This window comes from Dermacentor silvarum, chromosome 3 (genome assembly GCF_013339745.2).
Source record: "Dermacentor silvarum isolate Dsil-2018 chromosome 3, BIME_Dsil_1.4, whole genome shotgun sequence".
Taxonomy (NCBI): Eukaryota; Metazoa; Arthropoda; class Arachnida; order Ixodida; family Ixodidae; genus Dermacentor; species Dermacentor silvarum.
In genome coordinates this window covers 180,328,952-180,350,286 of record NC_051156.1, presented here as the reverse complement: position 1 = coordinate 180,350,286, position 21,335 = coordinate 180,328,952, and the positions used below count along the sequence as shown (strand labels likewise).

General features: G+C 45.6%; 1 protein-coding gene and 2 non-coding genes across 4 annotated transcripts; all 3 read left to right on the top strand.

Annotated features, from left to right (window-relative positions):
- The first annotated feature begins 578 nt into the window (after nucleotides 1–578).
- On the top strand, nucleotides 579–14,142 carry LOC119446164 (vacuolar protein sorting-associated protein 37B). Of its 2 annotated transcripts, XM_037710520.2 has the most exons (5): nucleotides 579–721; nucleotides 1,106–1,253; nucleotides 2,066–2,237; nucleotides 6,488–6,570; nucleotides 9,971–14,142. In XM_037710520.2, exons 2-5 carry the CDS (start codon nucleotides 1,116–1,118, stop codon nucleotides 10,232–10,234), a joined length of 657 nt encoding a protein of 218 aa, XP_037566448.1. In that variant the 5' UTR covers nucleotides 579–721; nucleotides 1,106–1,115; the 3' UTR covers nucleotides 10,235–14,142. The 2 variants fall into 2 exon arrangements, with proteins under 2 accessions (XP_037566448.1, XP_037566447.1); XM_037710519.2 differs by lacking the exon at nucleotides 579–721 and having other exon boundaries at nucleotides 864–1,253.
- Nucleotides 14,143–16,063: 1,921 nt separating this feature from the next.
- On the top strand, nucleotides 16,064–16,135 carry Trnaa-ugc (transfer RNA alanine (anticodon UGC)). Its single transcript has one exon. It is a non-coding gene; the product is annotated as a tRNA-Ala (tRNA).
- A 2,066-nt stretch (nucleotides 16,136–18,201) lies between these two features.
- Nucleotides 18,202–18,274, top strand: Trnak-cuu (transfer RNA lysine (anticodon CUU)). The gene has a single exon. It is a non-coding gene; the product is annotated as a tRNA-Lys (tRNA).
- The last annotated feature ends 3,061 nt before the right edge of the window (nucleotides 18,275–21,335 follow it).

Sequence of the window (21,335 nt, the reverse complement as noted above, 5' to 3'; positions counted from 1 at the left end):
AAGATCAGATACACACACAAGCTTCGCTTACCCCCATTTTCTCGACTGGGGAAGAGCTGGTGATTTTTTTTTTTTTTTTTTTTTTTTAAGCTTGCACCGAATGCCACTCTATGCTTGTAGATAGCTGGCTCGTCCGTCCACAAAACGTTAATGTTTAACGAGAGGGGAAATGAACGCGATCGCTGTCCTAAATTTAACAGTAGAATACTAGAACGGCGTCGGTACGTTGAGGACACTACTAACTGGATAATTACAACATAACTTTTTAATAATGTAATTGAGTGAGGTATTCCGTAAATATAATCGTTTCATCGTAGGGAATCTCATGCATAATCAACGTTGCATATGCAATCGGTACAGCGTGCCTCAGCGATAGACAAACGGCTGGTTGAGCCATACTGCTGGTATTTATTTAAATAAGTATTGTTGTACTACTTCCAGCGGCTAATATGCTGTATACAATGATTACGTATACGACGAGGACCACAATGCCCTAGGTTTCGCTTTGGTGTTCTCTGGTGGGGCGGTTTGTATGATCTAGCAACACTGCGGCCATTTGTTGTCGCTTGCCATTGCTCGAATTCGCTCGTTCGCTGCTTCCTATTTAAGAGCTAAGGTTACTTTCTCCACTCGTATTGTTTACGTTCGCCTGCCTCACGGATCTGTAATTCGAAGCAAATGTCACGAACGAGCTAATACGTGAAGACGTCTGAGACCACAGGTAATTCGCTCGTTCCGTTATTCCAAAGCTGCAGCAATGCCTTGAAATGTCCGTTCGTCAGCACAACTAAAGTTCGTCTGACGCCGGGCGGCTGCTTCGGCCCCCTAGGCACGCCCGCGAGCTTCGTCATCTTCCTGTAATTTCTCTTAGCGTCACGCATAAAGTTAACCGAGCTGTTCCTATTGGCTGTTGCCATAGGAGCTCCAGTGTGCGCGTCACAGTGGAGCGAGCGATGCGATAGCCGCACCTCCCGTGCCGTGGCGTATCGTCCCGATGAGCGATCTGTGTCGGGCAGCCGAATGACGGGCGGGCCGTCATTCACTGCAACTCGCGGCGCAATATGCCTCGTCCGAAGCGACCTCCACCACCTGCTCCTTCTCGCAGGTTGGTCGACATGCCTTACTACGTGAGCGACGTGAACCCGGACTACACGGCTGCTCTGGGATTATTCCAGCACCTCAACACCGAGGAGCTACAAAAGCTCCTAAACGACGATGACCGAGTCGACAGTATGGTCAAGGATCTCCAACAGGTGCGTATTGCATGATCGCGTGTTTGCACTTGTATTTGAGCTTATATTCGCGTGTTCTTTCCACGCCTTGCTGTCCTGTGATACGTTGGTTGCGGTTTCTGTTTGCAGAGCTAGAGTGCCTCGCAACCGCATCTTAATGTTATGAAGTCAAAAAGTACAGCAAAGCGTACAGGTGTAGCTGTCATTGTTGATTAGTGCGAACCAGAAGACGATGACATAAAAGAAAAATTTTCATGTATTCGTGCTGTGAGGTGTCGTATGATATATTGTATCAGTGTGCGCCGTTGCAGCCGCAATTTTCAAATATATAAGCACAAAACCACTCCGAACCTCGTCAACTGAATAAAATGTTGTTTGATCATCCTACTTGCTGAATCAGCTGTTTGTCATTCAGTAACTTTGTTTCTCTTTCTCTCTTTCATTAATGCCTTTGTGTGATGATCCAGCTCACATTCTTTTTGTTATGTAGTGCTAATGCATGCGTTTTATGGCTAAAACTATTGAATGTTGCACTAATACAAATCAGAAGCTTCTAATGCCAGTGGTGACATTTTGTGGAGCTAAGATCACCATTTGAACACAATGACTTTTATCTAGCGCTAGCCCATGCATTAAAGCGACGATAGGGTTACTTTATATGCATTGTCGCCTGCTTTTCTCCACTCTAGTGTGAATGCTGACTGTAATGAGTGTCATGGCTGAAAATGAGTCGATGTACATCTTATGTCATGTTACTGACTTGTCTGCAATATGTCCGTCGTGTGAATCCAGGTTTACAGTCTTGTCATTGTTCTGGTGTGTGGTCGCAACAGGTAAAGAATGCCGAGAATGAACGTGAGATGCTGCTGGCCAGCAACAAGAGTCTGGCTGACTTCAACCTGTCCCGGGAGCCCAAGCTCAGGCAGTCGCGGCAGCAGCTGAAAGAGCTGTATGAGCAGGCACAGGAGCTAATGGCTGAAGTGGAGCAGAACAAAAAAACACTGGGTCAGTCCGTTTATTCATTGTTACAAGCTTAGATCAACATTAGCTTGAAACTTGCTTGTCTTAGACCTTCGTGTGCTGCAGATTCTTCATTGTTCAAGCATTGCATGACAGTGCTGACAGGCGCAACAAAATTTGCTTTTGTTGCGTGTGAAATTAGCGCGTGCTTACTTGAGTGCGGAGCAAGATTGGACACTCGGATTTTTTGCTGTATTTTTCTTTGTGTATGTGCTTTCAGTTATTCATGTTAAAGGGACCTGAAAAGGTTTTGATGGTTGTGTTCAAATGCAATGAGCCAGTAGGATAGGCACCTGCGATCATCAAGGGCCAAATTTAAATGCTGTGCATAGACTGTAATTATTAGGGTTTAAACATCTGCATCACACAGGTCACAGGTCACCTGCCTCTGCCCATTCGACATAGAATGGGTGAGTGACATCATTCAGGCGGGCGATCCATTTAGCTTCCCACATGACATAGTTGGGAATACTTCAAGCACATGACTGCACTAAGCTTCTTTTAAATAGTATATGCATACATAGTGTCACGAGACTGCCAGCAATGTGACAAAGATGACGTTGGCCACTGGGTGGAAGAAAACGACGATTGTAAAGATTGTCTTGCCGCCATCTTGGCAGTGCTGCAGCTCGCTGTGAATAGTTTGTAAATATATTTTCATTTAGATCTTTTCCCGTGGCATTTTGGTGGAGGTGCTGAGTACTTCACGCAAGACAGAATTCCGCAGCGGATGCGTCCTCGTAAGTTCCACCATGTCAACAGGCGGGGATACTGCGTCAACCGCAACCCCGGCACCCCAGACAGTGATCTTGATCCAACACCGCTACCCTGACTCTTTCTGCGCTACCGACAGAGTCGACGCCGATGACTGGCTTGTGAATTAAGTGCGTGTCGCAACAAACAATCAGTGGGACCCGACCGTGACACTCGCCAATGTCGCTTTCCACCTCAGCAGGACAGCGTGCATCTTGTTCGACACTCACGAAACAGAGCTGACCACTTGGGATCTATGCAAGCAGAAGCTTTGTGACCTATTTGGCAAACCAATTGGCCGGCAGCGCGCCACTTCGAAAGATCTCTCCTGTCGCGCTTAATCTCCCACGGACTTGTACGTGTCATACACCCTTGGCGTTATCAGCCTTTGTCGCCAAGTTGATACCAACATAACCAAGGCGGAAAAAGTAAGTCACGTCTTGAAAGGCATTGCTGATGAGTCTTTCAACTTGCTGGTTTTTAAGGATTGCTCAACTGTTGAAGACATTATCAAGGAATGTGGGTGTTTTGAAAGGTTGAAGAGTTGCCGCATCGTCCAACAATTCATGCGGCTTCCAAACACTGCTGCTACATCGTCATGTGCGGACGTTCAACCGCCCAATCAGTAACCCACCTTTGATAGCCTTGTCCCCTGCTACTGCATACGACCCCTGTCAGTGCTGACGACCGACAGTCTTCTCTAATTCCAGCCGTCATTAGGGAAGAGCTGGCGAACATAGGACTCCACTCCGTTTGCTCCCTTCCTCACCTTTGGGTCAGTTTTGTTGCTCCACCTTATAGGAATACAGCAACGTTTCACCGCTATCGTGATCTGGCCCAGTGGACAACACTGGACGACAAGCCCAACGTCATTGCCACAACGTTGGACATCGCCCACCTTCCTCCCCTCGCTCATTTTTTTACATTTGACGCGACGGCAATCAACCCCTGCAGCTTTCCAGTCGTAACAGCTCACCTCTCCGCGAACGCTCCTGCACCGACCTGCAGCGCTGGCCGTTCACCTTCCCTGCATGATAATCGTTCCCGGTCACCTCTGCCTCGCCGCTATTCATCGCCGCACCCCTCTGGATGCTCTTCCCAGGAAAACTGAACAATGCAGCTCCCGGAGGTGACACTGCATTTGACCCCCGACCTGCAAATCCTCTTTTAACCTTGCCAAGAACCTACTTGCCATAGAAGTGGATTGCCTATCCGTTACTGCCCTTATTGACACCAGTGCACATATTTGTATCATGAGCTCTGATCTCCGTGAACGGTTGAACAAAGTGCAAACACCTCCCTGAGTCCCGCGTTGTGCATGTTGCTGACGGCGGAACTCCGGCCATGCTCGGAATGTGCACTGCACGTGCGAGTGTCGCTGGCTGCCTCACTTCCGTTTTGTTTCATGTTCTTCCCCATAGCCCTCATGACGTAATCTTTGGGCTCGGATTTCTTGTCTGACCACTCCACTGTAATTGATTGCTCGCCTGGTGTCGTTGAACTTGACTTCCCTGCTTCACCAGACGTTCCCGAAGCAGCCCCGAATCAGCTCTCATGTGCCGAGTTTCTTCGTTTGCCGCCCCAAGCACTGACCTGTGTTGTCGTTGTACCCTGCCCAAATGTACCAGATGATTACTCTGTGGTTGCTCTGATCACGCTAAGGTTCGCCCTGTCATCGAACATCCTGTACCCACCTGTGTCAAGGATGTTCGAAGCTTCGTGGGATGGTGCTCGTATTTCCGCCAATTTGTCAGAAATTTTGTAGACATAGCCCGTCCACTAAGATATCTTCTCAGGAAAGATGTTCCTTTTTCCTGGGGTCTTGATCAAGCCACAGCATTTTCTCACCTTATCACGCTGCTTACTACCCTGCCACTTCTCGCACACTTCGATGCCCATTCTCCAACTGAAGTACGCACAGATGCGAGTGGCTATGGAATTGGCGCTGCTTTAGCCTAATGCTAACGTGGTTATGATCGAGTTATTGCGTACGCCAGCCGGCTTCTTTCCCCTGCCGAGCGCAATTACTCCATTACTGACCGCTAGTGCCTCGCACTTGTTTGGGCAGTCAGCAAATTTCGCCCCTACTTATATGGGCGGCCTTTTACTGTTACCACTGACCACCACACTATGTGCTGGCTTTCGAGCTTCAAGCGCCCCATTGGACGTCCAGGTAGCTGGGCTCTACGTCTCCAGGAATTCACGTACACAGTGGTGTAGAAGTCCGGCCGATTATACCGGCCGATTACGACTGCTTGTCTGAGCACCCCGTGGACGCCTCAGATGCTCCCATGAAGGACACACAAACTGGCATTTTCTCGCTGTCCGCTTTCAGCCACATTGATGACGAGCAATGGCAGGACACGTCTCTAAATGGTCTCATCAACCGCCTGCGTTCTGGCTCATCGGGCCGGTCGCTTCACCTGTTCTTCATTGTAACTGGCACCTTATATCGCCGGGACATGCACCCTGAGGGGCAGGAACTACTACTCGTCGTTCCTTCTTATCTCCGGACGACTGTACTCGAGCAACTGCATGATCTCCCTACAGCTTGCCACCTTGGCGTTTCCAGGACGTACGACCGTGTACGGCGGTGCTTTTTCTGGCCCGGTCTCTACCGTTCTGTTCATCGTTATGTCGCCACCTGCGAGTCGTGCCAATGCCGGAAAAGGGGGGCCACCAGCTCTTCCTCCAGCTCTTCCTCCAGCCTATTGACATACCAGCCGAGCCATTTTTCTGTGCTGGTCTCGACCTTCTCAGCCTGTTCCCTCTCTCCTCAGCTGGCAATAAATGGATTGCCGTTGCTACAGATTATGCCATCCGTTACGCCATCACAAGGCCTCTCCCGACCAGTTGCGCTACGGACGTCGCCGACTTCTTGAGGCAAGATGTCATTTTACATCACGACGCTCCTCGTTAGCTTCTCACCGACCGGGGTTGCTACTTCTTTTCTCAAGTCATCGAAGACTTACTTCGTTCTTGTGCCACCAAACACAAGGTAATGACCATGTGCCACCTTCAAACAAGCGGTCTTACTGAACACTGAATCACACAATCACTGATATGCCCTCTATGTATGTTTCATCTGATCATCACGACTGGGACATTGCGTTACCTTTCGTCACCTTTGCGTATAACTCCTCACGCCATGACATCGCCGGCTACTCTCCCTTCTATTTTCTGTGTGGACGAGAACCAATTCCTTTTTACAGACTTCTTCCGACCCCTGCCTACTGCATACGCTCGTGACGCCATTGCTACAGCAGAAAAGGCACATCACATTGCCCGTCTTTGGCTCTGCATCGCAGACACGACAGAAGTTGTTGTACAACACCCACCACAAAGACACGCCCCCTTCAGTGCGGGTGACCTTGTCAATTCAGTGTTTTTGTAGCAAATAGACACAGCATTGCAACATCACTTCATAACCTTCTCACAACAGTGAATTTACTTTTGGGGTGAATGCTTTGTCTTCCTTTCAGACTCACTGGGAGGCCAGTCATCCCTTGAGACAACATTGGCACTACTACAGACCTCAGCAGCTGAGGCAGAGGAAGAGTCAGAAGTAAGACAGTTTATTAGTGCTGGTGCTAGTTCTTGTCCATTGGTTGTTCGTGCATGTGATGAAAGATTAATACAATTATTGGCTGTTCATTCGTTGAAAGCATCTGGGAATCTGGCCCTGTAGTAAAAGTACCACAAAGTGACATTATAGCAATGAATAATGGGTACAGACACCATAATTCTGATTGAATATGTTTTCTTAGGGTTCATGAGCTGTCAAAGAATTGCAGCACACTATTTGCCAGTGCGCCATAGTTGATTAGCTAGGAAGCCTGGTTACAGCCCATTTCAGAGCAATTTGCGCACCATGTGCAGGAACCCGCATACAAAAGCAAGTTATTGTGATATCTCCAGGATGTGAAAACGTGTACTGTGGCTTAAACCGCAGGAGAAAACGGACATTTAGCAGTCATGCCAGAAGTTGTAGTCTGGGTTCTAAATAATGATGAATGGAGGACTTGACGCATCTTTTTTTTTTTTCTTTGTGGAGTAAGTGTTTTGCAATGACAGAGTGAGGTGTGCGATTCGTGTGTTCCAATAAGAGATTGAGTGCAGATTTTGTGCCATGACCACTCCGTGGAGCGGTCAAAGCTGCTCTGCCAGAACCGGCGAAGTGAACTGGAACTCTGAGTGACGTATTTCTGTGTGGTAGTCGTGGCTTATGACTTATGAGTGGGACTTCGACAGGTTGTTTTGCCTTTACTGGCAGTGAAAAATAGAAGTGGATGGTCGGGGCATGCAGGATATTCTGGGTAAATCTTGATCCAATAGGGCACTTCCACTCTCACACTATACTCCGGCGGCGTTGGTTGTGTTCCAATCACAAAATAGAAAGTGTTGCGTTACACCAGGAAGGGGTGCTCTCTCGCTGAGTCGGTTGGCTATTCTGAATCTTCCATTGGAACTCACTGTAAGCCTCCAATTCTTGACTGGGTCTTAAACTGTGATCGCTAACTCCCAAGTACTTACACTGAATTGCTGGGTGAGCACTCAGCTGCGCACCCATTTTATGACTTAGAAGTGGCGGCGGAGAACACGGGCTATAGTCATCGACCGATAATTCGGACTTCTCAGGGATCGCGAAACAGTCCGAACTATCGAATGTCCGAAAAAACGAATTTGGCAAGAAAACACTTATTTTCCTGAGGCACCTGAGGCCGAAAAAAAAAAAACTGTTCAATGTGTTGTTGAACAGTATTCTGTTTATGTAGAACAAAATATGCTTGAATTTGGGCAAGCGTCATGTCCTCACTGAAGCACGACGAAAGCACTTCGAGGGCTTGCGCAAGGTCCCTATTCGATGACCCCGCAGCACACGGTACGCTCTCCTCAGAGTCAGAGTCGTCTTCCAAGGGCGCGAGTACTTGATTAACAATTTCCTCGTCATTAAGTTTGGCACAGGACACTGTGGGACTGCCCAAATCAGCGAAGTTTCCATAGTTCACTGTGGCCGGAATCTGCATACTGCTGCTTCGCAGATATTCAATCAGCTCATCTCTGCTTACGTCCGGCATAGCAGCCGGCAGTTCAGGTGCAGGATTCTGTGTTCCAGCGTCCAACACAATGCCAGCAACAAATCCTGCGTGGTGAAAACAGCGGTGGATTGTGCCTGCCGTCAGTGCCTTCCAGGCATCGACAAGAATGTGAACACCTGACAATAAATCCACACCGTAACTTTTGCCACTGTCGATGCTCAGCACCATGCGATGTAGCAGGCGTGATCGATACAACACTCAGCTTCTTGATGATGCCCTGATCCATGGGCTGGAGGACGCTTGTGGTATTTGGTGGCAAAAATTCGATTTCAATTGCCTTCAAATTATTGATTAGTCCATGGGCACCACAGTTGTCAACAAAAAGCAGCACCTTGTGCTTTTGTGCCTCAAACCTTTTATCCAGCCTGCACACGTAGCCTTCAAACAACTGTTGTGTAATCTAGGCTTTAGTGTTTGCTTTGCCTTTATTGTTCACTTATAATGCCTTTAAAGCACCTTGGGTTTCTGGACTTTCCTATAACCAAAAGTGGTAGCTTTTCACTTCCAGACACGTTAACTTATTCATGAACGGTAACCCTTTCCTTGCTATGCTTCCCACCATGGCAAGGATCTCCAAAAACTGCAAGCGTCTTTTCTGGCAGAAGCTTGTAAAACATTCCAGTCTCGTTACAGTTGACAACGGTAGTGGCTGAGCAAGGTCTGCAGCTTGTTAGAGCGGGAATTCGCAACCAACGTGTTATCCACAGCACCACTTTCGCCGCACATTTTCTTGAAAACGAGGTCATATTGCTTCTTAAAGTTCCGGAGCCAACCGTCACTGAACTTGAAGCCTATGATTTCCATCCGTAGCGCTAGGGTCTCAGCCTTTTGCTTCAGCAGGTCACCAGATATGGGAATGCGCTGCGCAACCATGGTGCCAAGCCAGACATTCAGAGCCTCTTCAAGTTGGCGTTATGTACCTTGATGGAGGCTTTTCTATTGGGCTGTAGCACATTTCTCAGTCGCTCCAAGAATCTTAGCTTTGTTCTTGACATAGCCCGAGATAGTCTGCTTCGAAATGCCGAATTCCCGGGCTACCTCAACCTGTGACCGGCCGTTCTGTACGAGCTGTATGACAGCAGCTTTCTGTGCCATTGTCATCATCTTGTACTTGCAGCACTTTGTCACCAGCACTAGCTGCGAAGGTGGAGTTGGCGCCATGCTCCGCTTATTGTAGATACGCACGATACTGCCTACTATCTAAGTTGATCGGAGTAGCCTAGTGCAGTGACAACCTCTGGGTCAAAACGTAGTTAACACAGGCAATAGAATGCAGCATGCTCGATGAACACGGAATGGCAACTGATGTAATGATCAACACAACAAAGCATAAAAAAGTGGCGACGGAACCGGAAGACGATGCAGATGGCGATGCGAATGACCTACTAGCCTCAGAGATTTGAGCCCGTTTGAGGATCTCCGAGGTCCTAACTTCACTCAACAGTTTGGTGGTAGCACTGGCGTTAGTTGGCAACAGCCACAATAACAAAAAGTTTGGCACGGACGCAGTCATAAAAATTAAGTGGCGAACTCTAGATGGTCCGAAATTTTGGTCATTGTTATGCGGCGCCTATGGAGAGAACGGCGGTGCCGCAAAAAAGTTCGAATTACCAAGAATGACCGAATTTTCGATTGTTGACTGTAATAGGGAGACATCAAGTAGTGTGTCCCCCTTCACTGTGTCCTTGTCGATTGTGCGAGCTAAATATTTCACTATGACATAAGATATCACGGCACATCCATCCATCATCTTTCAATCATCTTGATGTTCCCAAATTTGTCCTTCGTGTTCTCTGGTGCTGTTTGTGAGCCATGACAAACCAACTAGCTCAACACTACGTTTTGATGTTTTTTATGGCATTGCAGAAGATAGCCTCAAGCTTCCTGGATGGCGAGAGGACGGTAGAGTCGTTCCTGGAAGAGTTTGTGGAAGCACGCAAGCTCGCACACTTGCGTCGCGTTAAGGCGGAGAAAATGACCGAGCTACTGACATGCCGCCTTCCGAGGCCCATGGGGGGCAGCATGCCAAGCCGGCCTGCACCACCCGCGCCTGGTTACCCCCTTGCATCTGTTGGTCCCATGCCTCCCTACCCCACCACACACTATCCTATGCCCATGCCTTTCATGTGAGCCTTGGCGAGTCATCTTTCTTTTTCTGATTTCGAGAGTGCCTGCTCCAGGATGGGCTTTCCCATGTGCTATATTACGCCAAGAAATTTCTCTCAACGAGCGAGAATAGCAGATGGGAGATGGGGACATTTGAAAACTCCCTGAGCGTGCTCCCTGCAGAACATAATGTTGCCATTGTGGCATGTTGCCTTGTGAAGATGCTGTCTCTGATGATTCTTGGTACTGTGGTTTTGTTGACAATGTGTTATTTCTCCCACACTTCTTACTTTCTTCGCTGTTAGTTGATCATGAGTGTAGGGTTGTGCAAATACCAGTAATTTTTTTAACGGAATTCGAATACGAATCTAATAGTGCCAGATGCGTATCCAAAATTGGATAGTTTTTGAATAACAAACAGCTATTTTTCACAATTAATAGAAAACAATGTTCATATCCTAGTATTTATAACGTTAGAAAGTTTGTCACTACATTACACATTATGAAGCATTGTTTATTATAAGTGCACATGGAGCAAATAGGAACAAATAAGTAGTTGATTCGCATGCACAGGACTGTTCACCCAGTGCGAATGATAGCAATATAGCCAGTAACGTCAGGCTCCCTGAGCAACATAGCCTGTTCTACTACGTGTAGTTCTTGTGTTTTATGCTGCCTATACCATGCCTACAGGGATGAACCTTATTGTACTTTTGTTCCAACTTGGTTTGATTGTGCACAGTTGTGATGTTTTAAATTATTTGAAAACTATGAAAAAATATTCACCTTTATAAATAGTAACTTTTCAATTTGAAGACCAAATTGAAGAAGGCACTATTTGATTCTTAATTTGGAAGTTTTGAATTCGTGCACCGCTCGTCATGACATTTCTTGTGCATTACTATCATTTTTAGAATGTGATGTGTGTCAGAAAAATTGACCTTTTATGTACTGTATTTGCCATGAGGCTACGTTTACATCTTAAGGGGCCCTGAATCACCCCTCGAGCGTGGTGAAATGGTCTGCGGGTAGCATACGCAGGCTGCTTTGAACATCTCAGCCAAGTTTCGCTGTCGTAGGCGGTGCGTGAAGCTCGCAAGCGGAGCAGCGAAGTTACCTTTCTCTCAAACACTCGCATTTCAACAGAAGCCATGACCCTCACTCTCTTCTGTGTGCTTTATGACGTAATAAAGCGCATTCCAGTACGCGGCTGCTATTGCTCGCTGCAGTCAGCTACACCGCGGCCACCGCGGGGTGCCGCCACGAGTCCACTGGCTGCTCGCTGTTGAGGACCGCGTTTAACTTACATTTAGTGCATCGTAGGCACCAAAATGGCAAGTCCTGGTGTATACGTTAACATCCAAAATGAACTTTGAACTGCGCACCACGGTGACATTTCGAAGGCGGAGCGTTGTGGCCCTGCTCCACTCTCCCGTAGCCTTTGCAGTGCAAGGCATTGTAGAAGGAAGGGGAGCACAGCGGAGGGCGTGTTTGATTGCCAATAACTCCGCTTCTGCCGAATGCATTGAAGTACTTTTTGCGCCAAAGTGTTTCTAAAATAGCCTATTTTCACTTCAAATGTCTTTCTCTACTTCGATAAAAAGTCGTTCAGGGGCCCCTTTAAATCAACACAAGACATCTTGCTTCAGTAAAATTGTCATGTAGCAGACAAGCCAGGACCAAGCTAAATGTTTTCTGTACCAAGAACGTGTGTTATACAATAAACCATGCCAGTAAAACTTTTCAGACTGCTTCTTCAGTTGGCAAGATGCTGCAAAGTGTTTGGCGTTGTGCTCTGCAAAGTAGGTTTCTTGGAGAACTTGGAGTATCCCCCGTAAGCAGGCAGTCGTTAATGTTGTGCCTATGGTGATGAAACACACCAACAAGTGAGGATTGTTTTCTCCTTCAGGAGGTTGCTGTGCCTACAGTGGTCTGTGTATGTGAAATCACTTACTTTGCGCAGTACTAATATGACCTCTCCTGTCTGCATTCTCTGCACCACTTCTTGCTGGGCTGAAGCAAAGGTGCAAGTGTGTGTGCAAGCTTTAGTTTTAGTGGGTGCATTTGCTTCCTGTACTGATGCTTCAGAGAAATTATAAAGTCTTAGACTATCACTTTATCTTATTAGCTCATTTAGCAAGTACAGGCGTAATCTATTCACTTTATTCAATTATAAGGCAGGACCGAGTGGTGGCAGGAGCAGGTTGGCTTGATATAAAGAGAGAGTGTAGTTTAGCAAAGTACAAATGTTGGGCTAGTTGGTGCATAGCTGTTGATGTTTGTGGCACAAAAGGATAGCAAGGGAAAGAAAAAAAACGGACAGATCTTTTTGTTAATTTCTTCTTTCCTTCGCTAACCATTTGTGCTACAAACACCCAGCATACACAGAAAATTATGTCACTGAAATAAGATTGCGTGGCTCTTCGCAGTTAGGTGTGAATGAAGGTACTGGTGGTGTCAGTCGTGTGAACGAAATGACAGAGCTTTTCTGTGTTTTAACATCTCTTGATTCTGCTTCACATTGATGATACGCTTTGGTTGCAGGGGTCAATTTGCATGTCTTGCCTCCACACATTTTACATGTGTGTGTGTGTGGAGTGACATTGCATGACACACTCTGGCTGCTTCAGCACACTTGCATTTAAGCTTTTCTAGTTCCTCAGCAGAGTGCACCACGGATGTTGTATCACTCCAGAAAACTGCTTGCTATGGTGTTAGCCATGTTTGTGACATATGGGGTGAATAGCTCATAGAATCGTGGAGCCTATGCAGTGGGGGTGAAGGGGTGGGGGGGGGGATGAGAATAGTGTCGCAGTGGACATCGGTCACTGGTTCTCGGGGATAGGTGATGACTCAGGTAGAAACGGTTCACTAGGACACTGTCACGTGACCTTATGCCATAGTTTCGTTATATATTTAATCTTCCAACAAGGCGAAGAGTGTGTCTGCAAATTCTCTGGCCTCACTGGACTCACTATCTTGCAATCGGCACCGCCAATATAGCTCTGCCTAATCTTGATGGTTTCGCTGGCTGAAATACGCTAGGTAGTTTTTGTCGGTTCTGGCGCTATGGCACATTGTGCATACATAGAAGATCTTGGATGAAAAATCAGCCTACTGGCTTTCCAGTCAGTTGTATGTACTATGAGAATGATGCTTTTGTGTAAACTGTACAGTGTAGAATGCAATAAACTGCAAGTGTCTCGTGCTGGAGGCTAAGCATAGCGTGCACAACTTTTTAACATGAATCGTATTGCAAATGGCTGCTGTTTGTATGTTCTGCACATGAATTTTGGCGTAGAATGCGCTAAATTGATGTACACCCGTGAGCAAAAGTATACGGACCACAGGGTCGCCAAAAAACCTGAATTGCTTCGTAATTAACAAGCATAAACTGCAATTGACAAGTACACTAAGAAGTTCGCAATGCAAAGTTTGGAATGCAGTCCTCAATTTCAAGTTGCGTTTACAGGCAAAGGAAAAAATCGGCGTTATCGTGCAACCCCTGGGCCGTATACTTCTGCTCACGGGTGTACATTGCAAATTATGTGAGTTATGCGGTGCAAAGCCAATGTGTTACATCCGAGTTGCATAACTTTTGCATAAATTTATGTTGTTTAATTGCGCTATTTAGTGCTGAAAAGTGGAATGCTGGAACTCTCTAGAGCTGCTCGTTGTGTGTGCAGTTAAGCCAAAATTAATCTCCTTGCTCAGGTCATAAATGCTGAAAGAGGAAGAAATTGTTCAACCATTCAGGCAGCTCTTCGAGTGCACACTATAAATCTGCTATGATTGTTTCTTCTCAAACGGACTGTCATTCAAACAACAAAAATACTACTACTGAAGCCACTGTGTAGATGTGCTTGTTGCCATTGTACTAGTGTGGTTAAAAAGTAACAAAATACAAGGCAAATAAAAATTATTCCTGGAGCCATATTATGTAGGGATTTTTTCCCTTTAGTTCTATTCATTTCTTATCACCTGTCGCAGTGTGTGGGCGATGCTCGTGATAACTAAGTTGTGGCCTCGCGTAAGCTAGTGATGAAGAGCGGAAAGACTTGAATGAGAAGAATTGTTACAAAATACAGCCCTTGGTTTGCCTGGCAGGAATCTAGAGGCCTGTTGTAGCCATGAAAGAACATATCAGTACTGCTGCTGTCAGGCATGAGCCATTAGGTCTCTATTGTGTTAGGAGTCACTGCTCTTAGAAGTGTGTTTTATTTTTAGCTCCATTTGTACATTTAATACGTATATGCATATCTGCTCCTTCAGTGAGAAGTGTTTTTAACTTTTCTTTTATGTGTTGTGCAGGCACGCAATGCTGAAGGCATTCATTTGAATGAGCTGTTTTAATGATGCTATTTGCAGGCCTTGCTTGGTCACATCTTTCTGACACCAGAATAACATACTACTCGGCTTTGTTTCTTGAAGATTGTGAAAAGGTTAACGTACTTCTGCGTGATTACGTCAGTGGGCCTCTTCGATTATCCGTCTCTGACAGTCCCGGACTGTCCGAAAAACTGCATACGCAACGCTCATTGGCTGAAAGCACTGTCTCGGGCAGTCCGGGACTGTCAGGAACGGATAATCGAAGAGGCCCAGTGACTAGTGGTATTTTTTGCATTACTAGTGTGTGCTCAAGTTTTGTGAAATACATAGGCTTTGACATTTTATTTTGTACTTGTTTTTTGAAGACTCCAATAACTTTGGGCTTTTGTTTTGTGAAATTATGTTTCAGGTCTGTCATCCTTCGTAATGGAATGTATATTGTGCTCTCACTGATGGGTACTAGATTGTGGCATGTTTGCCAAATCAAAGCACACTTGTGTGTGTCTCGAGCACAAGCGTGGAAACTGCAGTGTTTTTTTTTTTTTTTTTTTTTTTTGCAAATAAAAGGCTTGTTTCCTTGCTTAGGAGTGATTATCATCTCAATACAGTGGCGCACCGACGGGGGGGGGGGGGGGGGGGGGGGTTGTAATCCCCCTGAGGCCGAGTTAAACAAAACGGGGGCCTTTTGTTTAACCCCTTTTCTTTCCTTGCGCCTTTGAGTACTGCAACTAAGATGTAAGACGCGCAATCGTCTGCACACTCGCAAACTTGCGCAAAAAGCGCATTTTTTGACAAATTCCCGTGAAGAAATGGAAATTAGAGCTGTTTAGATATTCGCAAACTAAGGCAAGCTGTCACCGCCCCCCAACCTGGCAGAGATCCTGGGTGCGCTACTGTGTGGGCCTGCAATTATTTATTATTATTTTTTTTTTCTGGCAACCCAGGAAGTCCCAACTCATACCAGAGTACTCCAGTGCTTTTTTTTTTACTGCTCATTTCGACTGGCTTTTGACTGGCAGTCATTCAAAAGTAGCTGGAGGAAGAAGGGTTCTGGCAAACCCGGGACTGTTCACTTCTACTTGCCTTTTGTTCACACAAAATGAATAAACGCTGTTTCACTTGGTTTTATTAATAAGCTCATGTTTCAATCCGTAGGAATCCGACACGGTGAAGGTACCGAAAAGATGTGCAAGATTGATGCGATATCGTTATCGTACGTTAAGTGGGCACACGCTGTGTGTTGTGAACTCGAGCTTAGTGTTCGTTACTAAATTCGTTGAAAACGTTTGAAATAGAACGGTCCACATAGCGCGTGTAGCGCTCGCGAGCGCTGCGGCCGTTGGCCTTTGCGACGCTTGCGTACTTGCCACGAAGAGTTTTCACTGCTTTAGCAAATCTAGTATACACATGTGGTTTCGATAGCGTGCAGGAGATGTACACAAGAACTATCGATAGCAAAGTTCCACCATTCAAAGTTATGCCACTTTTGTTAATATAGAACTCCGGCGACTCCTCTTCGCGTCTGGGGGTGTAGCTCAGTGGTAGAGCGTTCGCTTTGCATGTGAAAGGCCCCGGGTTCGATCCCCGGCACCTCCACTGTTTTTTTTCTGGACTTTTTTTTTTCTTCTATTACGCTGGCATTACACATAATTGAAGGAAAGTTAAAACCGCGCTAAGAGCGAGCACAAGCGGAGGGAACACAATAACGAGCGCTGACTGGCTACTGTTATTCTTGGCAACGCCTCCTAAATAAGTGGTTCTTGGTAATCAAAGCATAGGTAATATAAATTTCAAGCAAGAACCCAGGCACGTGACCACATCGTCACTCACACTTGAGCAGATAACATGACTAACTGTGAACTTGTACCGAATAATCAAGTAGTACACATTTAGTCTGCAGAATTATCTCGTGTTATCTGCGCAAGTGTGAGTGACGGTGTGGTCACGTGCCTGGGTTCTTGCTTAAATAACCTATGCCTTTACTACCAAGAATAACAGCTGGCAGTCTGCGCCCGTGGTGAACTGTGTGTTTCTTCCGCTTATCCTCGTTTTAAATGCAAAGCATTTCTTGGCAAACATTTGCCACTTCGACAGTTATCTATCTAGCCGCCTACGTCTTGGTGCTCACATGGTCGCTTCGTTAACTTGGTATGTGCCAAAATTGGCATAGTATAACACGAGTGTATGACGAATATAAATGATAGATCATGACACGCGTGTCATGTAGGTCATGAAACAGCAGCCTAAAAGGACAATGATTCAAAGAAAAAGTTTACACTCAAAAACCACTGCAATGGGTTCGGACATGGGTACTAAGTGAAGGAAACACTGAAGGATGATGGTTGCAGTCATAGTCATGACCATGACTCAGCGAAAAAAAATTAACATTCAAAAACCAATGGAATGCGCTCGGATGGGGTACTAAGGGAGGAAAAAGGCTAAAGGTTGATGGTCGAAGTCATAGTCATGAGCATGACTAAGGCCTCAAGGTCTCGCGTAGCTAAAGGGGCTCCTGAGGGCTCATGCCATATGAATGCCATGACATGCGTGTCATGTAGGTAATGAAACAGCCGCCTATGTCTTGGCACTCTCATGGTCGTTTCTTTAACTTGGTTACGCTCCCCGCACACTTCTTCGCATAACATCGATTCACGCAGGGCGTGGAATCTGCCGGCTTTTTTCTCGTAGTTTTAACCTTCCTTCAAGTATCCAACTAGCCAGCAAGAACTTCCTATTACAAATGATCAGCAGGTTCACTATAGTGTATTCTCGATTTTAAGCTTCTCAGTATCTCGAAGAAGTGGCAATTATATGCAAGCCACAATCGGCCAAGTACCGTTGTTTCGGGTCGGGATAGTCCAGGTGGAGGCCGAAGTGGAAGACAGGGGTCCAGTCGATGCAGACGTGTGTGCTGCAAACTAGGTGTGTTCCACAACGATTGTGTGGCATCGTTTGCAAGCACTCGAAGTTTCGCTGCTGCATCTGTTCTTGACAGTGGGATTGGTTCCTGCGCGCCATATCTTCATGAGCAGATCGAGCAGCTTCATCGGCATATTCGTTGCCCATTACGCCACAGTGGCTAGGGAGTCACTGAAAGGTGACGTCGTGTCCTTACTCAACGAGGCGATGAAAGACCTCTCGGATTTCGAGGACTAGTTGTTCATAGGGTCCACGGAGCGTCAAAACAAGCAGTTAATTCATCCCGATAATAGCGATAAAGCATGACTAACATACCTCAGCGTGAGATGAGGCTACGCGAAAGCTCATTTTTTCCATTTATTTATTTATTTATTTATTTAGTGATCGAAGCGGGCGGAGTGGGCGCTGCCGTGTTGTTACGCAGTGGCGATAACCGGTGGAAATGTATTTAATCAAAGCGCGCAGAACTTTCGTTGCAATGACCACGTGTAAGAAGTGACATAATAATCGCAAATGCCTAAGAGCCGTGCAACACGTTCACTAGAACTTATTATGGACGTTATAAGATGACACCAAATTCTATTTAAATCACCCTTTACATCGTTTAATCCAGACGATACGTAGGCGTCCGGATTGTCAACATTTTGTTTAATCCCTCATTACTCTCCTCCAGCCACCCTACCTCTTCCTTACCTGGGCGCAGGAATCGCTTGCCATGATCCCCCGACGACACTTTCACCAGTGCCCGGCTAGCTCAGTCGGTAGAGCATGAGACTCTTAATCTCAGGGTCGTGGGTTCGAGCCCCACGTTGGGCGCAATTTTTTTTCTTCTTTCTTTCTGGTATGGTTAAGGTGTGCGTTTGAATTTCTGGAATGGTATCACTTATCCAGACGATACGTAGGCGTCCGGATTATCAACATTTGCACAGGAACCTTGGAAGAAGACAAAGATAATGCTCAGTACAGTAGCCTGGTAAGGGAGCAAGAATTCAGGATCGCCAGTCAGCCTCTAGAGTCTGTAAAGGAGTACGTTTATCTAGGTCAATTACTCACAGGGGACCCCGATCATGAGAAAGAAATTTACAGAAGAATAAAATTGGGTTGGAGTGCATACTGTAGACATTGTCAAATACTGACTAGAAGCTGACTACAATCATTGCATTCTACCGGTGCTAACATATGGGGTAGACACTTGGAGGTTAACAAAGAGGTTCGAGAACAAGTTAAGGACCGCACAAAGAGCGATGGAACGAAAAATGTTAGTCCTAACGTTAAGAGACAGGAAGAGAGCGGTGTGGATCAGAGAACAAACGTGGGTAGCCGATATTATAGTTGACAATAAGCGGGAAAAAATGGAGCTGGGCAGGCCATGTTGTAATGCGTAGGAGGGATAACCGGTGGACCATTAGAGTTACAGAATAGATACCAAGAGAAGGGAAGCGCAGTCGAGGACGACAGAAAACTAGGTGGGATGATGAAGTTAGGAAATTTGCAGGCGCAAGTTCGAATCAGCTAGCGCAAGGCAAGGGCAATTGGAGATCACAGGGAGAGGCCTTGGTCCTGCAGTGGACATAAATATAGGCTGATGATGATGATGATGATAATTAGTCATAGCTGCAAATGTTTAAATAACCTTGTCTCATTAAAAATTGTTCCTGACGTTCCTGACACACACACACACACACACACAGCTCCAGTACAGTTCCAAAGTTGTACGAGGCGCTAACCGAAATGTTCATAAAATTTAATCGACATACACCCAGCACTCTTAGAAAAAGGAACAAAAGCGTCCTAAGATCGCGCTCTGAGAACAATGCTAATAAAGTGGTGCCAAACTGGTTGATTTTTTCTAAAAAATCCTAGGATTATAGTAGCCTCTATAATTATAGTCTTTTTCGTGGTAAACATTGATGTAGCCTTGCTCTCTGTTTCTGCGGTCCTTCATTTGCTGTTTTGCTTCGGATTTCAGTCTGAAGTCACCTTTTTACCGGCCATTTGACCATCGATAACGTGCACATGGTGATACACGAATACACATTGTCTCTGAGAACTACATTCTATCAGAAAGTCCCCTCGATCGCAAAAACTTCAAGAGTGCCTTGACTGATTTTTTATTTATTCCTGGTATTGTTTTTTTTTTTCGTGACTGCTTTTGTTCTCTTCCACATTCTTTCCGCCTTTCATTTCCCTTTTCCCTACCCCCAGTGCAGGATATCAAACCGGAATCTTTTCGGGTTAACCTCCCTGCCTTTCCCACCACGTTTCTCTCTCTCACCTTGTCTCAGTTAAGATTTCTTGTGTGTGAAAAAAAAAAAAAAAAAAAAAAAAGGAAGCACGCGATAGCTACCTCGAAGTACCGTAGTATAGGAATACAGATACAAGAGCCCTAAAAAATCATGCTCAACTCATTCCATGGTTAAAAAGAGGCAAGAAATACACAATCTGAGTCACTCTTCTTTACTACAACAAAAAAAATTGGGTACCAGTCTGCCTAAAGGTGCCATCGTGGGAGCGGCCCGCCTCGACTTGAAATAGTCGAGCCTCAGGACTTTTGTAAATAAAAAGTTTTTACACACACACACACACCAGTCGGGGACAGTGGCATTAGTAAATTCGGCGGTAATGCAGTTCCACTCACGTAAAACGTAAACTGGGGAAGTGCGTAAAAGCTGGGGAAGTGCGAAGCAGTGATTCGCCGGCGTTGCCCTTGTGTTTATCTTGTTTTATCCTGTTTTTATCTTGTGTTTAGCAATCCATCATCCGTTTTGACACCTGTGCCACGGCCCCTGGATTTAAAAAAAGGTTTATCCAGCGGCCGTGCCTGTGCCAAGGCACAACTGGTGGGAAACCGCCATGCACATGGAGCCAAAACCTTTGCTGCGCGTGACCACGACAACATGAGATCACATTACAAGACTTGCACGATTTTCACGAGTTTCTGGAAATTAATGCGCTTAGTGCTTGATTATTCCTATATTTTACATTATTCTGAATCGTGTTAGTTTATTTTGAACCGGTTTTGATCAATTCTGCACTTGTATTGACCCTGTTCTTGCGCGTGACCACGACATGAGATCACATTACACGCCGACAGCCCGGGCCCCTAATGTGCTTCGCACTTAAAAGGATGAGTTCCCAATTCAATATGAGTCTGATTTTTATTTTATTATTAGAACGACACACATCATTGTGATGACCATACATGGGTCTTGAAATATATGCTCAATTTTCACACTTAAAATAATGCAATGTGTTTTCGTAGTACTAGATTTACTAGTCCTGGGTAGAGATTCTGTAAAACTTTAATAGAAATCGGCGATGACTGTTTTTTTAAAAAAGAACGTCTCTAAAATGTTCCAATTTTCGCTATTTTTGCAATTTTGGCATTTTTTGGATTTTTTAACGAAATAAATACGTGGTGTAGTTGCATACTTCTTGTTTTAGTTTGCGAGAAACCCCTTGAAGAGTTGTCGGAAATATGTTTCAGCTTCATCGCCGTAGCTAAAATGGCTATTAAAGAAAAAAAAAAAAAACAGCTGATTTCGGGGTCAGTCAGAGGCAGTTGCTCGAAAACCGAAGTTTGGCAATTTTTCAAAAAAACATACTATGGGTGACATAAACTTAACTTTCCGTGGGCCAATAGCGCCAGTGGTGTATATATTTACCGAAAACATTTGGTCGGGGTACAATGCGTTAATTTTAGAGTGACAGGCCTTCGAATTTGTAAAATCTTCAAGTCGTTAAAACGCTCTTTTCCACCTTTAGTGAAATAAGATTTTTTTTTTCTCTCGAGAATTCCCCGCTAAGCTTCGCTAAAACGAAGGTTGATTTCTTTGTACAGATACATTTTCCCACCTCATATAATAATTTCGCTGGC